This window comes from Numenius arquata, chromosome 1, assembly GCF_964106895.1.
Source record: "Numenius arquata chromosome 1, bNumArq3.hap1.1, whole genome shotgun sequence".
NCBI classification, from domain to species: Eukaryota; Metazoa; Chordata; class Aves; order Charadriiformes; family Scolopacidae; genus Numenius; species Numenius arquata.
The window spans coordinates 61,044,210-61,068,658 of NC_133576.1; the positions used below are offsets into that span (position 1 = coordinate 61,044,210).

General features: G+C 41.5%; 1 protein-coding gene across 2 annotated transcripts in view; it reads right to left on the minus strand.

Annotated features, from left to right (window-relative positions):
- Window positions 1-16,787: 16,787 nt before the first annotated feature.
- WWC3 (WWC family member 3) overlaps window positions 16,788-24,449 on the minus strand; it is a 103,065-nt gene continuing 95,403 nt past the window's right edge. The window contains exons 18-23 of one of the 2 annotated variants that reach the window (XM_074168390.1): window positions 23,325-23,484; window positions 21,987-22,151; window positions 20,574-20,666; window positions 19,294-19,524; window positions 18,395-18,522; window positions 16,788-16,964 (exon numbers count right to left, since the gene is read on the minus strand). In XM_074168390.1, coding sequence (XP_074024491.1) covers window positions 16,898-16,964; window positions 18,395-18,522; window positions 19,294-19,524; window positions 20,574-20,666; window positions 21,987-22,151; window positions 23,325-23,484 — 844 coding nt within the window. In that variant the 3' untranslated portion in view covers window positions 16,788-16,897. The remainder of the gene's footprint in view (window positions 16,965-18,394; window positions 18,523-19,293; window positions 19,525-20,573; window positions 20,667-21,986; window positions 22,152-23,324; window positions 23,485-24,449) is intronic. The other variant, XM_074168480.1, reaches the window with a different exon arrangement.

Below are 24,449 nucleotides of genomic sequence, written 5' to 3' on the forward strand. Positions count from 1 at the left end.
ACTTGTATCCTCTCCATGTATTTTTTTTGCCCTGGTGGTGTCTTTAGGGATGCAACAAGCGTGAATATTCAACTTTGTCAGGGTCCGTTCTTTGCACTCCACCAGTAGGACTTTTTGGATGACACAAACAATGTGCTCAGCACAAGCAGATGAGAAAAACATCATCTTAGAGGCAACCGGCAGGTCACCAATATAATTCTATGGAAGCACTTTTAAGTGTGGAAATCAAGTAATCTCCAAGGACCGTGGCATGTTTGTCTGAAAGAGAATCAAGCAAGGGAGTCACAGCCCGGGGAAGGAAACCAAATGCAGAGCAGGTGTCCCACACAGCACTGCTGAGCACAAATTAGCTGCCACAGGATTGAGGCTATTTAAGAAGCAGCAGTTAAGAGGAGTGACAATTGAGAATGGCAACGCTTAGCCAAACAGATGAGAGCACGATCCTACATTTGCTAAGGGGAATGAGAGTCTGAAGATGGGGTGCTGTGGCTGACACCAGGGAGCTGAAGTTGCAAGTGGACCTTGAGTTCAGCGTCTTGTAAACCACAACCAAGGACTGGAATGGGAAGCTGAAATGAGGTGAAAGGATTGGACCACGCTATTTTTTTGTAACTCTGATATTCTGCAGATCATTTACTTCAACCTATGTTTCCCATACAGCAAAGAGGAGCTGTAAAGAACATGCAGTGCAGACTGCTTCTCTGCACAAGGCAGTCCCCCCTGCTGCAAAGAGTTGCAGTCAGTGACTTCATGTCCAAGTGGCAAGCAGTGATGAGTTGTGTTCCTCATGTGCTGGTACTACTGGAACCAGTGTTTTTAACATCTTTGTTGGCAACATGGACAGTGGGATTGAGTGCACCCTCAGCAAGTTTGCCAATGACACCAAGCTCGGTGGCCCCCACACTGGAGGGAGGGGATGCCATCCAGAGCATCCCCTGAACAGGTTTGAGGTGGGCCCATGGGCCCATGTAAGCTTCATGAAGTTCAACCAGGCTAAGTGCAAGGTCCTGCATCTGGGCCGGGGCAATCCCAAGCACAAATACAGGCTGGGCAGAAAATGGCTGGAGAGCAGCCCCAAGGAGAAGGACTTGGGGGTGTTGGTGAATGAGAAGCTCAACATGAGCCGGCAATGTATGCTGACAGTCCAGAAAGCCAACCGCGTCCTGGGCTACATCAAAAGAAGCATGGCCAGCAGGTCACAGGAGGTGATCTTGCCCCTCTACTCTGCTTTCGTCAGACCCCACCTGGAGTACTGTGTCCAGCTTTGGCGACCTTAGCACAAGAAGGACATGGACCTGTTGGAACGAGTACAGAGGAGGGTCACAAAGATGATCAGAGGGCCGGAGCACCTCTCCTATGAAGACAGGCTGAGAGAGTTGGGGTTGTTCAGCCTGGAGAAGAGAAGGCTCCGGGGAGACCTTGTAGCAGCCTTTCAGTACTTAAAGGGGGCCTATAGGAGAGCAGGAGAGGGACTCTGTCAGGCAGTATAATGGATGAGGGGTAATGGTTTTAAACTGAAAGAGGGGAGATTTGGATTAGATGTTAGGAAGAAATTCGTTACCGTGAGGGTGATGAGGCACCGGAACAGGTTGTCCAGGGAAGCTGTGGATGCCACATCCCTGAAAGTGTTTAAGACCAGCCTGAATGGGACTTTGGGGCAACCTGGTCTAGTGGGAGGTGTCTCTGCCTATGGCAGGGGGATTGGAACTAGATGGTCTTTAAGATCCTTTCCAACCTAAACCATTCTATGATTCTGTGATATAAAGAAACTTCTGGGAACTCTTATGCTGAAAACATTGGCAAGTTTTCCTTAATACTACGATAAAACTACCCAATACGCTAGCTATATCATCTAAAAAATAGCTTTTAAAATATGTTGTCAATGCCCAGCACATGACAGTATTGTGATGGATAATACCAAGCCAGACCACAAGTATGTAGGATAATTACAATCTCAGCCTGAATCTACCCCAAAAATATGTGCTACACAACACGTCCAGGGAGAGAAAAATGTGCTAGAGACCACAGGGCCATGTAAGACTAAGAAAACAAACAAACTTTGAACTCTAGGTAGCGTACCAATACTTGAAAATTGCAGCTAGCTGGATGATTATCAGCTGTAAAGTTCACTTCAGGCACTATGCTTTTGAAAGCAGAGATGTGATACCAGATTACGCAAAACCCAATTTTATTAAATAAAACCCGGCTACAGTATTTTTTAACTGAGTACTACAGAGTTCCCATCTTATGTCCTAGAATTAAGTGACATAAGTGTTACCTTCTTTCTCTTTATTTGGAATTTATTTCTCTCACCTTATTTTGTCATCTGAAATAATCTCCAAAATTTATTTCAGGATGAGTTAAATTGTCCTCTTAGAGATGCTTGCAGAGATGCTTCTAGTTCTGCCAGCAGAACTGTAGCCTTACACAAATAACTCAGTTATAGATATTTTAATTTAATACATATAGGTTAAGAGCACATGAATCTTCTCCAAACATGAATTATGGCCAGGTGCACTGCAGCAATCCACTCTGATGATGGCAAAAGTATGAGTATTCGTGGTGTGAGCTGTCTCATCTAGCATGAGGAATCTGCACTAGACTCTGGACACTAAAATCTGGACTCCTTTCATAGCTGATGAGGGGAAGTAAACTCTATTCAGATGTAGTTTATCTCATGCATATTTACATTAGAATGAGACAGATTTTTTCCCAGAAGTGTTAATTTCTGTCTACAAAGAGGTGTCAGAGGTAGACATCCATATCTCACCAAATGAGTCTGACACTACCAACTCAAAACATTGCAATACCATTACATGCAGAGTAAATATCAAATGCAATTCATAGCCACTTCTAACACCTGAGCATCTAAAAGATTTGGATACTCTCAGAGAACTTACATACATTTAAAGGTGTTGAATCTTGCTGAGTAACTGTTTGACATATGTATTTTGTAGCTTTGTCTTAGATGCCCTTGCTGTCCCTTCCACTACTTTTCCAGATGCTGATGAAACATAATCTGTGTTAGGGCAAATGTTTCCTGCTTAGTGCCCTATTCTTTTCCCAATAATTCCTGGCGTTCCACCAGATTTTCTTAAGGCAGGCATCCAACATTTTCACTGAGCTGCAATGACTCCAGGCTATCATCTGCCATGAGAGGCAGCAGTGGTTTAGAGTCCATCATTCTGTGGTCTCCTAGGGTCATTTTCCCTATTGCTTTGCCTTTATCGACTTTGAATTACATCTGCCATTTTATTTTCTGCAATTCAGTTGAGAGCCTTCTTCAGCTCTTCACAGTAAGCTCTCATTTTTACTGACTAGCTTAGTATATTTACAACTGGATATCTTTGTTGACACTTTAATAATTCTAAACAGGTTCTTGCTAAAAATTGAGTGAGGAAACAAATAAATCTGACTGAACTATGTCTCTCTTGAACTGAGAGGGTTCTGGTTAGCAAATTTCCCTGGATTTAGACCCATGTCAGACTACTGTAGTCCTGTAGATTGAGCAAGATCCTGGCAGGGATCAATTCACAAGTCGAGAGAGGTCACAGTGCCAGACTAGCAATCGGGCCTCTTGATAGAGGCTCTCCTGGCTGCCACGTAACCCTAGACATCTTCCAGAAACTTTGGGCCATGTCAACCTGATGTTCAGTCCCTGATCTCCCAGCTAACCATGCTTGGTGCACAGTATTCTGAAGCCAGAAAGAAAGAGGTGTTGCCCTACAAACATTGGAGGCGTTGCATGAGAACAGCAAAAGGTAAGAATCAAAAGCACAAATCCAAAGACTGGCCTGTGAGGCCTGCAGGAAGGCAGATAATTTTTAAGTAAGTAATCACTGAAGTCTCATATGTAGAGAAAGCAAAGAAGAGATCAGTGCAAACAACCTACAGAAGCCAGGGTATGAACACAGTGAGCTGCCTGATGGGCTGGGACATGCCAACAAGCCCAGCAGGTATCCTGTGGATTGCAGGTCCCTTCTGTTACATTTACTTATTTTTTGTTATTTTTTAAAAGAACCAAAAGGAGGTATAATCATCATATTTAAGGTCAAGTTTTTACGCAGTGTCTCACAGTAAGTAAACTCATCATGTGATTCAGACCAGCTGTATGATACACTGCAGCTTGGAGCTAAGTTTTATAGAAGAGTGATAAATTACATTTACAATGGAAATGCTGACAACCTCTCAGCTTCCTAGCACTGTTACAGGATGTGCAAATGTAAAAGCCACAGCTAGAAGAGCTCTGTCGGTGAACTGACATTCTAGGTATTATGTTGACTGACTGATCGGATCTGAAACGCATTTGACATGGCAAGCACAGACCAAAACATCCCACGGTTCAAAGAAGCTGAAAAGTATACTGATGGGAAACAACGAGCTGAGCAGTCATCAAAGGAAAAGTCTTGGCCCTGGCCTGTTGCTACTAGACATACTAGTTCCATGCTACGTTCTTCTCATCCTGTTTTCTGTTTTAATTGGACACATTGCGCTGGGGCAGGCAGTACCTTTTTTAATGCAATTCCAACAAGTTTCAAGTTACTTTCAACAGATCATAGTTACTGAATTACTTCAACATTTCAAATGTTTCTAGCAGATGAACACTCACCTACACACTTTCATCTTTATGCTGTTTTCCTTGAAGAGAGTAGTGGGGTGCTGCTATATGAAACGTAACAGTGTGCAGGCGGCAAAACATACCTCTCTTCAACGACTCCTCTGCTATAGCATAAGGTAGAAATGAACCTGGCAAGAGTCTTGCAGCAAGAAAGCCTAAAGACCTGTTGCAAGTTCCTCAATTCACATTTGTTTGGAGTGACTTTTCCAGGGCATCCAAAGCATCATCTGTTCCATCTCTTCCCAATGTGGCATGAGTTAACTAACACCCAAAAGCAGAATACAATGCTTCTCAGGGCTTTTCTATGCTCTGGTACCATACCAAAAATGGGAGATCCTACTTCAGACACAATGTTTTTGAAATGATTCATGGTCATTTTAATCATGACTCCATCAGAGGTTGAGCACGCTACTGACTTGAATGGTTGGTCAGATTAGCTGTGCTGATATTACACAACATGACAGCATGCACAGAGCAAACTAAGGAGCATGGGGGCTGTGAAAACCCCTAGGACTTAGTTTCCATAGTACCCAGTAACGAACAATTCAGTTTTACTGGTTTACTAACTGGCAGTCATCACAAGACCCCTTTGTGCTGACAAATGATTTGCCACTCTCTAACACCCTTAATACTTGTATTGACTGTTCCCAGTACCACGTTCTGAAAAGAGCCTAGTGTGGTGCCTAGTGTTGTCCCCCAGCCTCATGGCCATGAACTGCTCAACAGGATTTGTCGAGCAAAGGCATCTTGCCTCGAGAGCTGGGTCCTCTGCCAGCATCCATCCATCCATCCTCCCTCCTTCCCTCCCAAGGGATTGAGAACTAGTCACAGAGGTGGACGCAGAGCACTCTTCACCCAGGCCTCAAATCCAGGTAAGGAGGAAGTCAGTGCTGGCCGCTGAGTGAGCTGAAGAAGTTGGTGTTCAGAAAGAGCAGTAACAGGATAAGGCTAAGGGGGAAAGTTCCCAGAGCTGTGCATGGTTACACCACAGGTCCTCAGTACCACCTGGTGGGAGAAAATGGGCCTGATAGCTCAGAAAGTCAGCAAGATTATTAACGAGGTCACTTGAGAGAGATGAATGAAAAGTACAGAGAGATGATGAGGTGCATACACCTTTTGGGGAAGGGTCGGAGAACGAGGTCTATTTATCCTGAAGCCAAGAAGGCCAAGTGGAATGTAATTCTCCTTCTACCACTCACCGCATGGGAGAAGACGATCTAGAAACGGCAATGTGACATCACACCCTACAGGATACAGGCTGCAGGTAAATGATTATGAAACTTTCTCCTTAACAAGAAGCAAGGTGCTGTTGGGTGACGATTATCGCAAGGAAGATGTCTTCAGCAAAAGCAAGCAGGCTGAATCACTGGCAAGTTAAATGGGCAGTTTTCTGCAGGTTGGAAAATATCCATGGGCAATTTAAGACTATTCACCTTAGAAGCCTCAAGACTGAACAAGCCAATTGATTTATTGACCTTCTGTCTTAACAATGGTGTTCAAAAAAAAAAAAAGTTAAAATGGCCTTGGATCAGAGCAAGGTTCAGACTCCTGGAAAAATAAGAAAATGCTGAACACAGTTACAGGCCTTTTTTGGAAACATAATATGCATAGAATTGTGAAATTGGGAAAATACAGCGGGAAGGTGGGATATTAAAATTGGCAAATGCCTTTCTTCCAATTGAAGGACTAATTGCTCAGCCCCCACATGTGAGCAACTAGCACCGCAGTCTCCTACCACACAAGTGCAGGCTGCACTTACTGTAAAAACCTTACTGTAAAATATCGCAGTGTTTTACTGCATGGCCCCACCATCACATACTAAGGAGTTTCCTGCTATGATAGTGTGGGCAAGCTAAATACAGTCACATCTTTGATGTGCAGCTTTACCCTGAGTAACCTCTGTGGAAAAAATGATGAAGCCACAGCAGAGCTCAAAAAACACAGGGCACCAGATCACAGGGGAGAGAGCCTGGGAGAGGAGGGAACATTTGGGATAAATGGCAGAAAATTGAGGCACAAAAGTCTCCTCCGGACCAAACCACAGTCTTGGACCACCCCTCCTTAGCCACCACACGTGCTCATGGGGTGAGATAACACCAGAGGAGAAAACAGGGCTGGCCAGGAGCACAGGCATTGGGAGGCACTGGGAGACATGGGGCGCACAAGTGCACCCCAGGAGCTAATAAGCAACTGTCAGGGCTTCCCAACCTTTTGGCAACAGCCTGACTCTCTCTTCACCTTTTCTGCTCCTGGGCAGTCCCTGAATCACCACCGGTTCTCTTCCCCTGAGGGGTGAACCCACCAAGAGAGAGCACCTTGCCCCAGCATCCCACTCTTCACTCCTTCCCAGCATGACTCTCCCTTTAGAAACCACTTCCTTTAGGTATGAAATATCATGTGTCTGGTCTCTATTCGAGTTTTCTTGGAAAGTCTGAGTAAAATTAGTTCAGCTGCTGAGTTATGTCAGAAAGGGAAGGGGGAAAAAAAAAATCCCAGCTCTTTCCCCGCGAGCTCCAAGTGGAATTTTTGCACTCACATAACTCAAAATCAGCTTGGTATAAAAAAATGCTAAACTCACTTCTCTGTTTCCAGTGAGCCTTAAAGGTCCCTCCAATAAATTTAGTTAGTGTAGATGTTGGGGATGTGGAAGAAGCAGGAGGGAAGCATTGCCGGCTCTAGAACATTCACCTGCATTTTTTCAAACTGAGCTGAAACATCTCTTTTAAAGGATGCCCCTCTACCACCAGCCCATCAGCTCGGGCAGATCAAACCTACATGTCCTTGCTGCTTGAAGGAAACAATATTTGATCAGATAACATTCAGAAACCCTTCCGCATCTGGGGTAAGAAACTAACCTTCAGAAAGACAGGACAGACTGGAAATCAGGCTACCAGCGTAGCAGCATGTATAATTTCTATTCTTGATTTCCCTCTAGTCCCTCACAAAAAAGAGAGGGAATTTTCCTCCTGGAGCAGCTGTTTTACTGTCCCAGAGCTCAAAGCCAGGGCTGAAGAGTCAGAGGTACTGTATAGTTTTCCTCTCCACGCCACACACAGCCGAGCTTTGTAGCACCAGGTCTGGGTTTCCAGCGCTGCTCTTTGTCCCCTTACTCAGAAAATGATAGGTTTAAGGTGGTGGGGACGGGGGGAAATGGTTCTTGGACTGCAAAACCAGAAAATACATTCAGAGAGGACAGAGCTGCACTGTCAGAAGGGAAATGCCCAGGTATATAGTTACTCCTAAAAAGCTCTCCCCTTAAATGGGGTGTTTAATGGCATTAAACGCACCTCTCACGAAAAAACATTTTTAAGCCTTCAGCTTGAAATAAAGCTGATAAACCTGCAGTAGAGAAGCCATTAATCTGTTCTGCCATGTCACTCCTCATGATCTGAGTGGAGGCAGTGAGTCATTTTCACACAGATGGAGGGTGATGTCTTTCTGTTCGCAGGGCACTGGTTTTTACCGCTGCGTTTGATGCCGATGGGCTACGCGCTTACAGAGGGATTACTTCATACCACCGCGAGGAAGCTCCCCCACCTGCAAGACGAGGAAATCTTTTCCGTGGGGTGATGTTTGAGAGCCACATGTTAAAAGTGGCTTAGGAATAGCAGCCTACCATAAGCCTGCCAGAGTTCCTCTTTTGGCATTAATGATCACATGTGATTTTTTTTTTTTTTTTGATTCTGCCGGGCTAGAGATGAAGAAATCAGAGAAAACCCGACACCTGGCGTGTATGTATGCACATACACACACACAAGAATTAGACTCTTACTCTACAAACCGATTCCCTTTCACTAAATGGAAAACTCAGCACACACATCCCCACCTCGGGCACCCTGCAAGCTGCAGCCTCATGGCGAGAGCGACCTGGAGAAGGACTGGTACCTCTGGGCACTACGCCGCTGTTTGAGGGCCACGCACCACACTGAGCGAAGAGCAGGTCAGACCTGAGGGAGGCCCACACGACAGCACCACCGGCGAGACGGCCCTGCGGGGGGTGGGATCCTCCCCTTTCCCCCTGCGCAAGCACTGGGCTGCAGTCATCGTCCCACGCGCGTTCCCCTCCAGCCCAACAAACAACAGCTTCACGATGAAGCAGCTCCCAGGCCGGGGAAGCTGTGGCACTCCGGAGAGCCTGTTGGCTCCGGGCAGATGGTAAGGACCTAACTCCAGGGCAAACGCTCCCCTCCAACACCGTCCCTTTCATCTCCTCCTCTCCTTGGTTAAAAGCCGGCAGCCACTACCTTTGAAAAGGTGCCGGCTTTACAAGACAGACCCCGAGGTGTGCAGGAGCTGAGCACCCTGCAGCCACGTGTTGGGGCCAGGGCACGGCACCCCAGTGCCACGGGACAGAGAACCCACCAGCTGGGGATGTTTCCAGGGTCACCCTTTTATACTAAATAACTGTTAAAGGACGTAAGTCCTTAATTTCTGAGTTGCCCCAGCATGCATTTAAGGCTGACACCTTGTCTTCCATTGCACAGAAGATGCCTGACTCAAATCGGGAGACCAGGACACCCACCACCCTGCACATATTTCCATAGGGCATTCAAATATGATCCTGGGTCATGGGGGGGAACACCCATTATATGCCTGTACAACCCACGTGTGGCAGCCCCACTGTGCACTTCGCGTGGGCAAAGAGCCAAGCCTCAGGGCACATGATGAGGAAGAGCCCGGCTCGACTCACTCCCAGTCCTGGAGTAAACTGACCCAGCCTTGACTTCCAAGGGAGTCGGGAGAATAAACCCAGCATGGGCGCTGCCAGGATGCAGCCCTCGCTGCCACCTCGTACAGTGACAGGTTTGTATTTCTATCACTTTTGAGGCTCAGTCTTGGGGTAAAAAAAACAAACAGACATTCTGTTGGAGGGGGAAAAAAAATAAACAGTGAAAATGATTTTTATTTTCAAACAACCATTGTTCTTTCTTACTTCATTTCAATTATTCATTATATACTTCTCCTCCCTTTTCATCTGTTCCTGACACTACTGCATACCCCACCGCTAGAAACCAGAATTCATCTTTCACTAGGACACACAACCCACTTCAGCACAGAAGATCCAAAATCTCCCTCATGAGTGTATGGGTGAGCACACAAAGACCCTAGGCCTGCCAAATTTTCAGATTTTTCCAATAGTGGGAAAAGTTTATTTGAACAAAGAACGGGATTTTCAAGAATAAGAAAACTTCCTGCAGACTAGGAGTGAAAAGTCACCTGACTCCCTGCTTGATGAAGCTGCAGCTGAGTCATCCTCCATTCTCTGGCAAAGGCACCAAATTATTTTTCAGAATTCTTAAAAAAGCAAAAAAATAAAAAAAGGTATACTTTTATTTTTCTGACTAGTATAAGCTCAAAAATTAATTTACCTTCTTGCATTCTAACATTTACATTAGAATCATTTTTTAAAATATTTTTTAAAACCCTAAAATGTATTTTAAAGCAATACAGGAAAAAAAAAAATCACCCCAGAAGAGTCACCGTTTTTCCCTCCACAAATATATGTCTTCATATATTTGTATAGAGTGCATAATTAAACACCCACACCAGGAAAAGAAAACAGACTCTGGACTTTGCTTAGATAAATACGAACAGTCCAAAAAGCAGTTTAGTGTGGATTTTTCAGCCTTTTGGTGATTGGCATTTTGTGTAAGAAATAAAAATTCGCTTGTCACTTCGTATGTCCCTTCTGGAAAAGAATTTTTCATGCATATATTGGACAGCAAGCAAAACCTACCTACCTTACACTACAGCGCATTATGCAGGAAACCTGCTGGACTAGGTACTTTCAAACCACGTCAGCAAAAATTAACAATAAAGGAAAAGCCTCTTTCCCCAAATATACCTACTAACCCCTAAGCAAGTTAATCCTCATTCCTTTATAAGCTTAGACACATCTCTCTGTACAACAACTCCTTTAGGTATCCAGAGGGGGAAAAAAAATAAGCAGTAGGGAACGCAAGCAACACAGTGTCGCTGCTCTCCCTCTGCACGACTGGATGATGATGGCTGCTCACGTAAATACAGAATTCAGCAGACACCCGAAGGAGCCATAGCAAAACACAGCGACAAAAGGGCCTTCTTCAGCTTTAAAGCTCCATCTGGCAGCGTTTCTGCCGGGGATGTCAGCCGGCAGATCAGCGCGGAGCCAGCGGGCAGCCTCTGCACCTGCAAACCCTCTGCTCGCAGGGAAACCGCTTTATTTTCCAGCGGACGCTCTGCCCGAGGGAGCCGGGGCCGCAGGACGGCGGCACGAGAGCAAGCAGCATATCAATTTTTCGAAGAATTACATGGCTTACCTGCAATGCAACATCATTTAGCCCAGTCCCAAAGATTTTAATAGCATCCTTTCTTGGGTGGTATGGCCGCAAAAGCAGTGATGTCATGGGGAGGAAGCAGTAACAATCATGTGACTGCATCCTCCGTCTATAGAATATCTGATAGGAGACGGGGCCCGGGGGAGACGGACCAGGCTGTAATCCCGCAGGATTAAACTGCAAGCCTCTTTACCCTGCCCTATCTATTCGGGCACCATCAGAACATGCGTTGCTTTTTCCACCCCCTTAACCTGAGTTAATTATTTTTAAAAGGGTTTGTGGATTATTATTTTTTTTTCCAACAGCAGCAACGAGCACATTTTTCCTGAGGAAAAAGCATAGCAAGCATGCTGCCTGCAAACCAAGAGCTGTTCCTGTCGACTCTGCAGCAATGCCCAGGTATCATATTTTCTTTCATCTCTGTGAAATACATAATCACAGCACCTTGGAAATGAGACAAACCACAATTTCACCATCCCTTGCATTTTTCCTTCCCCTGGTGCTCCATTTCAAGCTTATCCAGACTGACTTCCCTCCATCTTCTCTGTCGCATTCCGGCCTTGCAAGCTCACCTCAAAGGTTTCACCCCTCTTACCTTCCCTTCTTCATTCTCCCCACCATCTGTCCATCCATCCATCACCCCACCTGCAGCCTTATGCCTTTTCTTCAATGCAACTGTCACTACTTGAAAGATCCTCTCCTACATGCCAGCCTATTTTCCTTTGCAAAATTTCTGATTAAGTTTTCCCATCAAATATTTAAGAACTAGAACATTCTAAAACTTTTTATTTAGAAAAAACCAAACAAACCAAAACGCCAACCAATTACCCTGACTTTCACATTCCAGTTCACCGAGTATTACATCTCAGAACCATATTTTTGGAGGATTTTAGTTTTGGGTTTTGTTTCGGGCTGGAGTTTTTTTAGAATTTTATTATACTCTACAATGTATTTGAGTCCTACAACAAAATAATTTCAAAAGTTCAGATTGTAGACATTTTGCACAAGCCACCAGGATCACGTTCCGCAAGGCAGAGGTTGTATCTGTTCTTTGTGAAGATCACGTACATGTTTGCACACGTGCAATGTGTTTTATTTCAGGACGTTCACCTTACTGCTCATTTTCCCACATTTGAATATTGTGCAGACTGGTGTCAGCCTTAAGGGTATCCAGGGATGTGCTTTGCATTACACCAACCAGACGCAACAGGTAGGTAGAGGGAGATCTTGCACAATCACCCATGAAAATATCCACGGGTGACTGAAGGCGCACACGTGACTTCCACTCACTCCAAAGGTTAAGGAACACCGTTCTGGAAGACCTTTTTGTCCCAGTGCGTTTGAGCAGGTGTTTATGGACACGCTGAGCAAGCAGCCTGGCCCGGCAAAGCAAACCAGTTGATATAGAGTGTACAAAACCTTTTTTCAGAATGGCTACACAATTCCTCCAAATCTTGTCTGTAAGCTGAAGAAAAAGTCCCTGCACTCCTTATTTCTGATATGCACTCCTTATTTCTGATATGCACTCCCCGTACAGAAGCCACAGATTTTTGGGTTTTGTCATGGAATTTGAACACTTAGCTTGCTTCACCCGAGGTTCCCACACCTTTCTGGAGCAAGCAGCGTGCCTTCAGAGAAGAGATTTGATTATGCCCTTCATACACAGCACTGCAGATGGCAGCCCTCTACCACTCGTAGATCAGTACCAGCCCCAGGCCTACTATAACCATGTCACTGAAGTGTCGAAAAGTGAGAGTCCTAACTTCCTGCCACGTCTGCTCTTTGAGCCCGTTACAATCAGTATTAATAACAGGCCAATTGCATTCTGTGGAGGAAGCTAAACGAACACTGAGCACTTTATTTATTTTCTTGATAATGTTACCTGCAATTTTCCTTAATCAGTTTATGAAAGGGAAATAGGGAAAACCGGCAAAGAGCATTTAGTTGGTCAGACACAAACACCTCTACCTGGGAACGTCTGTGCCACAAGACACACTGACACAAACACAGCTGTCCTAGACACACAATAGTGTGTTCCTCTTTTCTATCACCACAGCTGAACTCATCAAGTCTCTGCTGAATGTGTATTTTTAGTTGGATGGTCTAACTGCAAACAAACTAAAGGGACAGAATACCTAATTCTCATTAGAAAATGTGATTCTATAACCTAGATATGTACGTATAAGCTTAAGACATTATTAGAAATCATAAGAAGTCAGAAACAGCTCCTAAGAAGCTTTTAACTCCAAGAATACCGCGATTTTAAGAAGTGCAAGCAAATCACCTAATTGACATTTACAGATGCCAAAAATAAATCAGCTTTATTCTTTGGTACTTTTTTCCAGTGATAGTCACTTGAGTGGTCTCAGGAAAAAGAAAATACTCTTCACATGATGTTTTGGAAAAGGCTGCTCTTGCTTTTGCTGGCTTGCAGTTTCTCAAATCTCTCTGTAATTACATTTTTCCTCCTCTCAAAGATATACAACTCTATAGTTAAAAAGGAAACTGGATGCAAAACAAGCTGCAAAGTGCCCTCGTCCCTGAAAATTCAAGCTTCAGTTTAACCTCCACTGAAAACAAAATACGCAAGTCATTTAATTCCTAAAAAAAAAAAAAAAAAAAAAATTAAAAAAAATTGCTCTTTTTATACAGCACTTACCTTTAAGTCTTGCAAAGTGCTTACAAGAACTGCAGCAAGAAATACACATAAGACTTCATTCTTACAACGGAAAACCCATACCGACATACCCATTATAGCTTTTGTTGTTGATCCTGATGGTAGTGAGACAGAGACGGTTGGTATTCCAAATGACTATTTCTAGCAGACTGTTTAAAAATAACCGAAACTGTCATACCCTTAACGCCTTGCACATACTGGACAGAGACAGGAGTCATGTGTCAGCGCTATGATTTTGCCTGTGCTCCTGCAACCCAGGGTTCCAGAGAGAAACTGAGAAATGGCCTTTCTGCAACTACGCAGGTTTAACATTTCCTTTCTAAAAGCAGCGAAGCGCAGCCTAAAAAAGTTAACCCATATTCTTTTGAGCGGCTTCCACCTTGGAGTTAGTCATAACTAAGATATTACAGAACTAATAACATCAACTTCATTCTAGTACAAACCTACAAAGTACAAACTTCTGTTAGAAAAAAAGGCAGTTCAATGTGTTGTAAATGGAGCTACCCGTGAATTCCAGGAATACTCAACTATGAGCCTCTGATACAGCTGCCAGCTTATCGTGAGCAGTACGCACATGGGAGAACATACCTGCCATTCCTTACACTCTGCAGCTCTTCAGTGTAACCTCTCTAGCATCTCCGATCTCATGGATTTCCTCTCTTACTTTTATTTGAAAATTCATTACATTCACCTATATGACAGTGTTATTCAAAACACGGTATTTCTTTATGAAAGCAACGTGAATGTGGCAAATATAAACCACTAAAAAATGTCTTATACTGTGACATATAACAAAACTATTTCTGTTTATGGCAAATTATTTTATTTTGTAGAAGAAATACTTTCAAATAATACAAAAATGACACAATCATACAGAACTGTGACAAAAACAAGAGAGATGAATACTGAATATGATAACTCATTACCACATCAAGACAGAACTCATTACAGCAGTCAGAATCACGGACCCACAAGATACACCAACGACATCTCACAGAGGTCACTCTACTTAAAAACATCAACTGAACCCCCTGACAGAGAGGCCACCAGACATTGCCCCTTTGTTATACAGTCACAGAACAACTTCGGGTGGAAGGAAGGTCCCTACCCCAACTCCTGCTCAAAGCGGGCCTAACGCAACCAGGATGCTCTGGGGCTACGCCCAGCGAAGTCCTCAGCCCCTCCATGGACAGAAAGCTCCACCATTCTGGGCAACCTCTTCCAGCGTCTGACCACCCTCATTGGAACACGGTGTTGGCTGTTCTTAGAGTACAGCAAGTGCTTCTGGTGGCACTGCATGGTAACTTTTGATAAACACCACTATGTAAGGGCCTCCACTGAAAATGAGACATGAAATTCTGACAAACTGGTCTTTTCAAGTAATGAGCACTGAAAAGCTTGCTGTCCCTAGGCTTTTACCCAAACACTAAAAATTTCTTACGTGATTTGGGTTTTATCTGCATAGTTCCTGAATATGTCTACTTGTGCCCAAGGAACCCAATATACGCCCACCAAAGCTTACTGGCAAATAGAGACTTTGGGATGGTTAGCATGATAAATGCTAAATATACTTTCATTTCACATATATCGCTATCTGATCAAATCACTTGATGCCTTCAATGATTGTAGGCCACATCAGGTAACAGGGAATTCTACCTTAGAATTAAATGTCTGTGTTAATCATCCTCATTAATGATTTATGTTTACAATTTTTTTTCCCCACTATTTTTTGCCTCAGCTTGGACGAGTAAAAGCAATTCCGTTTCACTTTCAGGTTCTTCCTGGTCTTTGACAAGGTAACAGAGTATAAGCTCTTGAAACTCATAAAGAACACTTAGTTACTTACAAAATATTTGAAAATATTCTCGTTGGTTCTGGTAAGTCCATTTAGTTTTTGGCTGCTGTTTTGATTTCCTGACGTATAAAAATCTGAAGCAAATTTGACCTTTACTTAAATTAAGAGACAGCATCATCTTCCTCCTAGGCTATTCCAGCAATTTGTGGAATTGTGTTGGGCACCTCTCTTTGTAGGTAATGTATAATTAGAAAAATATGAGAAACTCTATTATAGTAGCTTAGTAAAGAAGTATTTTTACATACTTGCAGGATGCAAGGACACAAAACTGGCATTCTCGGGAATTTAGGGTGACGGTCTTTCATTAAAACGCACGGTCACAAGTAAAATTACTTCTTACTGGATTTTAGCTGGTCCAACTAGCAATCAAGTAAGCTCTACCTTCCAGAACTACACACCTTCCTCCTGGAAAGCGCCACTGTTCAACAGAACTTGTATGCAGTAACCTTAAAGCACACCCTTCAGAATGAACATCTGCTTAACCACCCTTAATGCAGCGCCTTTCTGAAATCAGGACATATGTAAATTTCCTGAATCAGATCAGAAGATTTAAAACCGCAGAAATTATAATATTCCTTTAGCGGTCTTTCCACACAGCCAGCTCACACCGCTCTTTTAACTCCCTTTTCATTAAACAGCAAAACAAAGACTTTGTCACCCTTTTCCTTCCTCCGTTTAAACTGAGAATCTAGTTAAGAATATAAAGATACTTTAGACACAACCAAAATGAAAACAATCTATTAGTGCACAGTAAGAACATGCAAATGAATTCTGCAATGTTTAACGTCACTTCTAATCAGTGTTAAACACATTGCAGGTGATAATATTTTGCTATAACACAGACAGTGCTAAAGGATACAATGTACATAATAAGCTACAGATAATAAAGCTGAAAAAAGTGACAATTTTAGAACATAGTATTTTCATTTCAGGTATCAGAAACAAAACCAGCTCAATGGTTCCATTCTACTGTATGACAAATACTGAAGAACAAAATTTCAGTCTTAAAATACATCTTAAAGTAGGTATTTTCCTTCAAGGAAAAAAGGCACTATAAATAAATTACACTACAGTGAATTTGCCTGAACTCACTTTGTTTCTGTCTTCCAGCCTTTAAGTCAAATAAAACAGCATAAAAACTGTACACGCTCTTAACAGGATAGTCGATCTTTTATAAAATAAGTTGTCTTCAGAGATGTCAGTTTCACAACAAGGAAAAACCAAGCCTTGTTGCAGTCGCTATTATAAAATATATATATGTATATATATTTATATATATGTTTTTGTTTACTTTTACTTTTTTTACTTTTTTTATTTTTTACAAAACGTGTATATTAGCTTTTGCCCATTTTTTTTTAAAGAAACTTGGCTAACCTAATAACTTCATTAAAATAAAAGCGATAAATACTTCATGTTTACAATGCAACATGTCATACATCATCAGCTGGCAGAGGAGGTATGTTAATCCTTGGTCTTGTAAAAAAAGCTATCTTCTCTCTGTGATCAAAACAAGATAAAAAGGAAGACAATCAAATATACGCCTACAATTTTTTTTCCTGAAGAACACAGTTTCTTTACTCTGGTTAGTGGTTACTGTTTGTTACTTACATACTGAACTAATGGTTTATTTGAGTACAAGAAACTTACAAAAACCATTAAACCTCGCTGAACACTTTTTGGCAACATTCTGTTGAACACAATTACTATTTTTGAAAATTTATAACTTGTTGAACATCAGTCACAGTCGACTGTGAAAAGATTTCACAAGGACAAGCCCTGCATAAGCCCCTTCTGTAATACAAAGCCCACCCTTGTACATTTTGCAATAATGCCTTCAACAAATGGGGGGGAGAAAAGGACCACGTTCAGAGACATCTTTTTGCTTCTTCATTGAGCAAACAGCATATGCTGAAACGTAAGCATCATAAGAAATGGATGTGTACATAAAAAGGGCAAGAATTTAAACAAGGAAGACAACTTTTACTTCATTTTCTACATCTCATTTTATTCAATTCCCTGTATATTTTTCTACTGTAGTAGACAAAGCATTAAAATCCCTCTCTTACTAATAGAAATATAAGATGTAAAAACAACCCTAACATTTCCATTCCTCTTGCTTCCTCCGTACCTTTGTGAGAAAGGCCTTTCCAATATAATTCAAGCAAAAAAATTGCATTAAAGGGCCAACAGCTTTTCTATTTCACTTACTTATTCCCTGCAAAAGAGTTCTAAAAATCTAAACACTGGACGAAATAGTAAAATGTAACATTGTAGCTGAATGTCCTCCACAACTACACTGCACTAACATTTTCTTACTGTTACTCTCCCAATAAAAATTATAAAAAATTTAATGCTGAAATAATGAAGTCTTCCTGTGAAATGCACATTGTTTATCAATGTCACTTGTACCCAAAATAAACCATCAGAAACAAAATAAAGCTAAAAGAGGACATATGAGTATGTGTGAACATGGATGAAATAGGAAAACAGTCCAAAGAAAAGGATTCTTGAGAGTGGTAGAATATTTGTGAATAATTTTTAGGGAGAAAGTGTTACTAATAATGTATATGTATTAAATTAAACAAACTATTTATGCCCACAGGCTTGCACTGAAGAACTGAGATATCACTGGAACTTAATAGTGACTAGGCTAAGTTAAAAGAATCACTTAAGCTATGTTTGCACTTGAAGACTTTATTTAAAAAAAAAATATCGTATGTTTTAGAATTGTAAAACTGCAGTTTTACCTTAGCTTTGACTCTTCGCACTACAAATAATTCAAAGGAAACTCACGTGTCCAAATCAATATACAGTTAAAAAGTACTGACTATATAGAAGCCACACAGAATTTAAGCTAAATGCTTCAGAGAGCTTTAATTTCTCTAATGAGCTTTTGCTATGCTGTTTCAGCACACATTACCACTTACCTAAAAGTCTGCACCTGAATAGGCTCCTTCTGATTTTGCCCACGCAACTGGTATATTTCCTTTGATGCTTTCTTTAACATCTTTTCAGCTGCATGCTCTTGGTGATGTTCAAATTTGGTCTGTCTGGTCTGAAAACAAGAATATAATGCTTGAAATGGTCATGTGAATAAATAAAACACAGGAATAACCCAGGTTAAAATAATGGATTTTTTTCCACTCATTTTTTTTTTCCCCACTCATTTTTTTCCACAGTAAAAGCACACAAGTACATTGTCTGAAAGAGCTGATCACCTATGAACTACAAATTCAAAAGACTGGCATTATTGTTTCATTTCTTAATGCTCTTCAGACAGATATGTATTAAATTAATGAAATTTACTGCACATATATCCATCAAACAAGACCTTAATATAAATTTAAACTCACTCTATGTCTCAGATAATCCAAAAGCAATTTTGTTTGTTGTGCTTTTACCTGCCTATAATTTCTTTCTCCAAGAAAAGGAAGGGTCATATACTTAGGAAATATTCCAAATACTTGTAAAAAATGAAATATCGAATTGGCAAAATTTCTTTCAAAGATCAGAAGGAAATTATTAAAGTTCCAGTAATAAATATCTAAAAAAACCCTCAAAAACCAAAACAAAAAAACACCCCAACAACCCAAACCAAAAACTGCTATCGATAAATTGTGCCATTGTCTAGGAACTCTTCAAATACATATAGAGTTTGGTAATCATTAATGCAATCATTTTTACTGTGCTAAATTCAAGACTATAGAAGCAACATTAATTGTTTGAAGTCCTGTAAAACCGGCTCTTTAAACATCTTGTCACAATCAAGACATTTTGAAACCAGAAGTTTCTGGAAGTGTTGAGTGCTCATCTCGTGTTACCATACCTGCCTCTCTGCTTCCTTCAACAAGTTTCGGAATCGCTCATCCCGAAGGACCCAGTGGGGTAGATCTGTCTGCCCTCTGAGTTGGGCATCTTCCAGACGCTGTCTCAACTCTCTTAAAACACATATCTCCTCGTTCAGCTGTCTCTGTCTAGTTCTGGATGCCTGGAGATCCAGCTCCAGGTCTAAGGACGTCCTTGCCATAAGCTCAGCCAAAGATGATCTGCAGGACTGCTGAGTTATTAGGATTCAAATAAAATGCAAACATATTACTCTCAACATGGTATACTGGTGTATTTTTAGCTATATAGAGCATACATCTTCTGTACTTACTTTACACACAAGGTTTTTCCCGATACAAAGTTTTGGAGAGATTATTTATATCCCACAGTGAATGGCTAACTAGCTGTAGGGGTTTTCTGTACCACACAAACTTCTTCAGTCAATGCTTTCTACTGCCTCCTTTTACAGTCTCCTTTTGGCTTATAAATATTTAACTAATTTAAGTTTATGGACTAAACTTTCATGTTACGATGATAATAAAAGTGATGCAAGATGAAAAACTCATAACTGATTCAGGACATCAGGAAATACTGTACTGAGCAAGATTTCCCTTAAAGGGCTTCATTCAATATTGGTTTTAAGATACATTCTGAATCAAAATGGGAGGCATGGCTGTCTACTTGCCTACAACAGCACTAAATTAACTTCTGCTGACCAGGCTAAACCATATGCCATTTATACACAAGGCAGTAATGCCTTACCTGCCCTGCTCTGCCCACTACTTCTGCAGGGTGCAGGGTGGCACAGAGAAGAAAGGAGAGCTTAACCTATTCGTTCCTGAATACTCGGGCCTCAAATACTTCAGTTTGCCAGGCTGCATAGGAGGCGAGCTCAGTGTTTTACTGTCACATTCACACATACTTCTCTGGAGCTGCACGCTGCATCATAAACTAGATTTTAAAGATTTAACCAAGTCTACATCTAAATCATTACAAATTCAGTCCCCTCTTAAACTAATTTTTGTCTGCCACACTTTTTTTTCTCCTCAATAATTTTTCACAACTATATTTCACTTCCCTGTATCTGTTTTTTAGCTTAAAAAACCTTAACCACATCCAACACACACATCCCCCATCCCGTCCCCCCCGCTTCCACCTTACAGAAGCCTCATACACTTCGTAGAAACATCATACTGTATCAGTAGACATCTAAGCTTAGGTATAAAAGTACCAGTATTCTACCACCTAAGTGAAAAGTGAAAACCAGTTTCCTAGGTATACCTGCTTATACCGTAGAGTACGCCTCTCCAATGTATTCCGGACAAAAGGGGACTTCCTTGGCAGGGTTGAACTGTCACTGTCACTGCGATACAGCTGGTTAGAAAAGATATTGAAAATACAAATTGCTTACAAGGTCATCTACATTAAGAAATCTGGATATTTATTTTTTTTTGCTTTTGAGACTTATTTTTAAAAGTACACTGAAACTGTCTTGGTTTAAGGAACTGATTTATTTCAGCTTTAGTTATTTATAAAGATTTATATATAACAATGCTCATACTGTATAGTTACAATAATTCAAGAAAACTTCAAAATCATCCATCTTTTACTGCTAAGTTTCATCATGCATTCTACTGAATATCCAAGAACACATAACCTAAAAAAGGGGGAGAGGGGAGTTAAAGGCAACAATATTTCTTCCTAAAGCATTTACTGTTATGGGCACAAACGATACAGCCTCCCACGTTTTTCCCCCTCCTCTGATTTTAAGTAAATGTAGATTAAGTGAGGGTGTTTAAGAATCTTTTCCTTTTTGTACTATCTTTGCTCTGGTGCGTGAGTGTGTTTTACTGGCATTGTCATATACAGATACGGAATCCAGAAATCAAACTGAAAAATTTGAAGCAGTCCGTAGATGCAATGTATGTAAGAGGAAAAACCAGAAAATCCTCGTTTTAGGAAAAAGCATAAAAAAGTTAAAAATAACTGCATTTTCAAATTCAAGCTCTAAAAAGCTTATAAGAGTACAGTTAAAGTTATGTGCATTCCACCAATATCGCAAAATCAGTACCCATGTATTGATCTGCAATACCATGAGCCAACTGCTTATAAGACTTTTGTGGTTGAACACAGCAACCACCTAACACGAGCCTGAAAACCGCCGTGCCGGTCCTCAATTACTTGCACCAGTGCATCCAGGAAGATCTCACTGTAACAGGCATCCTATGACTGACATTCATGACAGCAACGAGAGTCATTAAGAATATTTATGCAATAACCCTAAGATTATGCATTCAGTCCCCTTTCCCAAACTTCTGGGGACCTAAAAGTTAAACGTGGCTTCTAAGCTAACTGTTTACCCACCTCATTGGACAGCACTGTACCTCTAAAAATCAGTCACCCTAGCCTAACATCTAAGGTTGCTAGGGAAAAGAGCTCAGTATCTAATTTGTCATAGATTCCTAAATTTTAAATGAAATAAATTCAGGTTTAAAGTCTTAAAAAAGAACCAAGGGACCCCTTCAATGAAAAATTATTTTCAATGAAAAATCAATGAAAGATTATTCATAAGTATTAAAAAGTAGTATTTGTTTCTTAGAAATTTAATAAAGTCTTAAGACGAAATTATTTTTAAAAGTACAAAATACTTGTGTGAAGCCCCTCCCCCTCCCCTTCTCTTTAAGCCTTACTCACTCTGCAAACATATTGACTTCGTGCTCCAGGCGAGAAGGTCTGGGAACGAACAATAGTGCTACTGCGAACAAAAGCAGAACCCCGTGGCCTGCGGCTAGTTCTCTCTTTTGGAAGAATAGCAACTTCTTCAGGAAACAGATCCTCAGTGTTAGTTTCCTTATCCACCTAAAATTTCAATGAAGGAATTTTTTTTATTTTTTCCTTATTTTCTCTTTCTTACAAAACAATCAGGTATTTCAACAATATCAAAAGTAAACAATTTGCCCTGCTAGCTAGGTTCAAGGTTTAATGAGCACTGAGGACAGAGGATGAATTGCCTCATTTTTTGAGAAGTTTTAAAACTAGGTAATTTGAAATTATAAGATTACCTTTCAGAAGCCTTTGCTGGAACAGTAACAATTATGAGATGCAGTTAGAACACGAATCATAGCTGCAGAGCACAAAAGACTGCGTTCAGCATTGGCAACTAGGCATTAACCAAGCTACCACCTGATCTCCAGCCTCAACAGAAGAGCACCGAGTCACCTTTCAATAAGCAAGGCGACTCTGAAGCAAGCAACCAGCTTAAAACTGGAGGAAGTCAAATGAAGAGAAGAAACTCAACAAAAGGGAACTGAAACACTGCTAAAAGTGATACATGAACACTAAAATATTTGGAAATACAGAAAACAGATGCTACTCTAGCAAAGCTTCCAAAGTTTAAGATAACTCACTCCTCAATAGGAGGTATGATCTTCCCTAAGGGCAACACAAACAGCTTATGTTCCTCTACTTCAACGGAAGTGTGCTGATTTCAGCTTGTTCAGGATTATTTTCCATGTCTCATATCTTGAATACAAAAGATTTTAAGTATCAGTTTCAGCACAATTGTTCTGAAAATTTCAGCTGTATTTATCGTAACACTGAAACAGCAGTGCCAGTCTTAAAACATTAGGCCACTTTCTTTACAAATCCTTCAAAAATTCTAATTTCTACAAGCACTGGAATTTGATCATGATCTTTTCTGTTACAATTTCAGATCAACACAGACATTGATAGGAGCGCGTATTTGCAGATTAGATAAGAGGCCACAGGCCACATTAAAAATATGTTCCCTTTTGATGCAAAAATCTAATTCTGTCCAGAAATAACTAGCAAGCAAACAAAAATACCCAGCCCTAAAGAGGGTATTTTTAACAGCTCAAAAGGCATGCCACAGCCACAAAGGCAGTGCTCACAAAGAGCTGACAATGCATTTCTGATTCTTTTCTCTCCTGATCCATGCAGACTCAAACTCAAGGAGCAGCAGTAGCATACTGTGTGCGCACCAGGCAGGATGGCAGTTTCTTCCCTTGTTACCTTTAGTGGTGGAGGCTGCATTTTTCCAGAACTGTACTGGCCTGCTTGAGCCGCAAACAAGTGTCCAGCTAACGAATCCCCGCAAAATGGCTCTGGGTAAGGAGGACTAGTCTGGGTGCAATTACTGCATCCACTGTCAACAGACTCTGCTTGCCAACTCCTAGAGGCAGAACATGACAAGAATTTTGAAGGTATTAAATAAACTCATGCAATTATGCATCATGTTTATATATTTCGTTATCCAGGTCAGTTTGTCATTTTAGACTATTATTTCTCCAATAAAAAACCCAGAATTTTGAAAAGGAGAACATATCCCGCTTGCATTTCTGCAGATGCACAGACAAGCAAATACATTTTATGCAAAAGAGAAAAAAAGTCACCTTCCCTAATTTTACTAAAGCATATGATCTGGTATCTATAACAATACTAAGAAGACAATAGCAAAAACTGATGCATTATGGTCTAGACAAGCGGTCTGTGCAGTGAGTGGGGAACTGGCTGACAGGCCCCACCAGGAGGGTGGTGGTAAATAGCTCCTTTTCAAACTGGCAACCTGTCACAAGCGGGGTCCCCCAGGGATCGATACTGGGCCCAACGCTGTTTAGTATCTTCATAAGTGATCTGGGTGATGGGATCAAGTACACTCTGATGAAGTTTGCAGATGACACCAAATTGAGTGGGGAAGTAGACACTTCAGAAGTAAGACCCACCCCACAGGAAGACCTGGACAGGCTGGAAGAGTGGGCTAACAATGCTAACCTTATCAAGTTCAACAAGGACAAGTTTAAGGTCTTGCCCCTGGGAAAACATCATCCAGTCGTACAGCACAGGCTGGGATCTACCCTGGCTGGGGAGCAGCTCTGTGGAAAGGGACCCAGGGGTCCTGGTGGACAACAAGCTCAACATGAGTGAACCTTGCACTAGTGTGGCAAAGCAAGCCAACAGGATGCTGGTTGCATCTACAAGGACATCACCAGCAGAGATAAAGAATCATTATCTCACTCTACTCAGTACTTGTCAGGCCACACCTGGAATGCTGTGTTCAGTTTTGGTCCCCGCTATGCAAAAAAAGATGTGGACAGGCTGCAGAGGGTCCAGAGAAGGGCCACCAAGATGATCAAGATT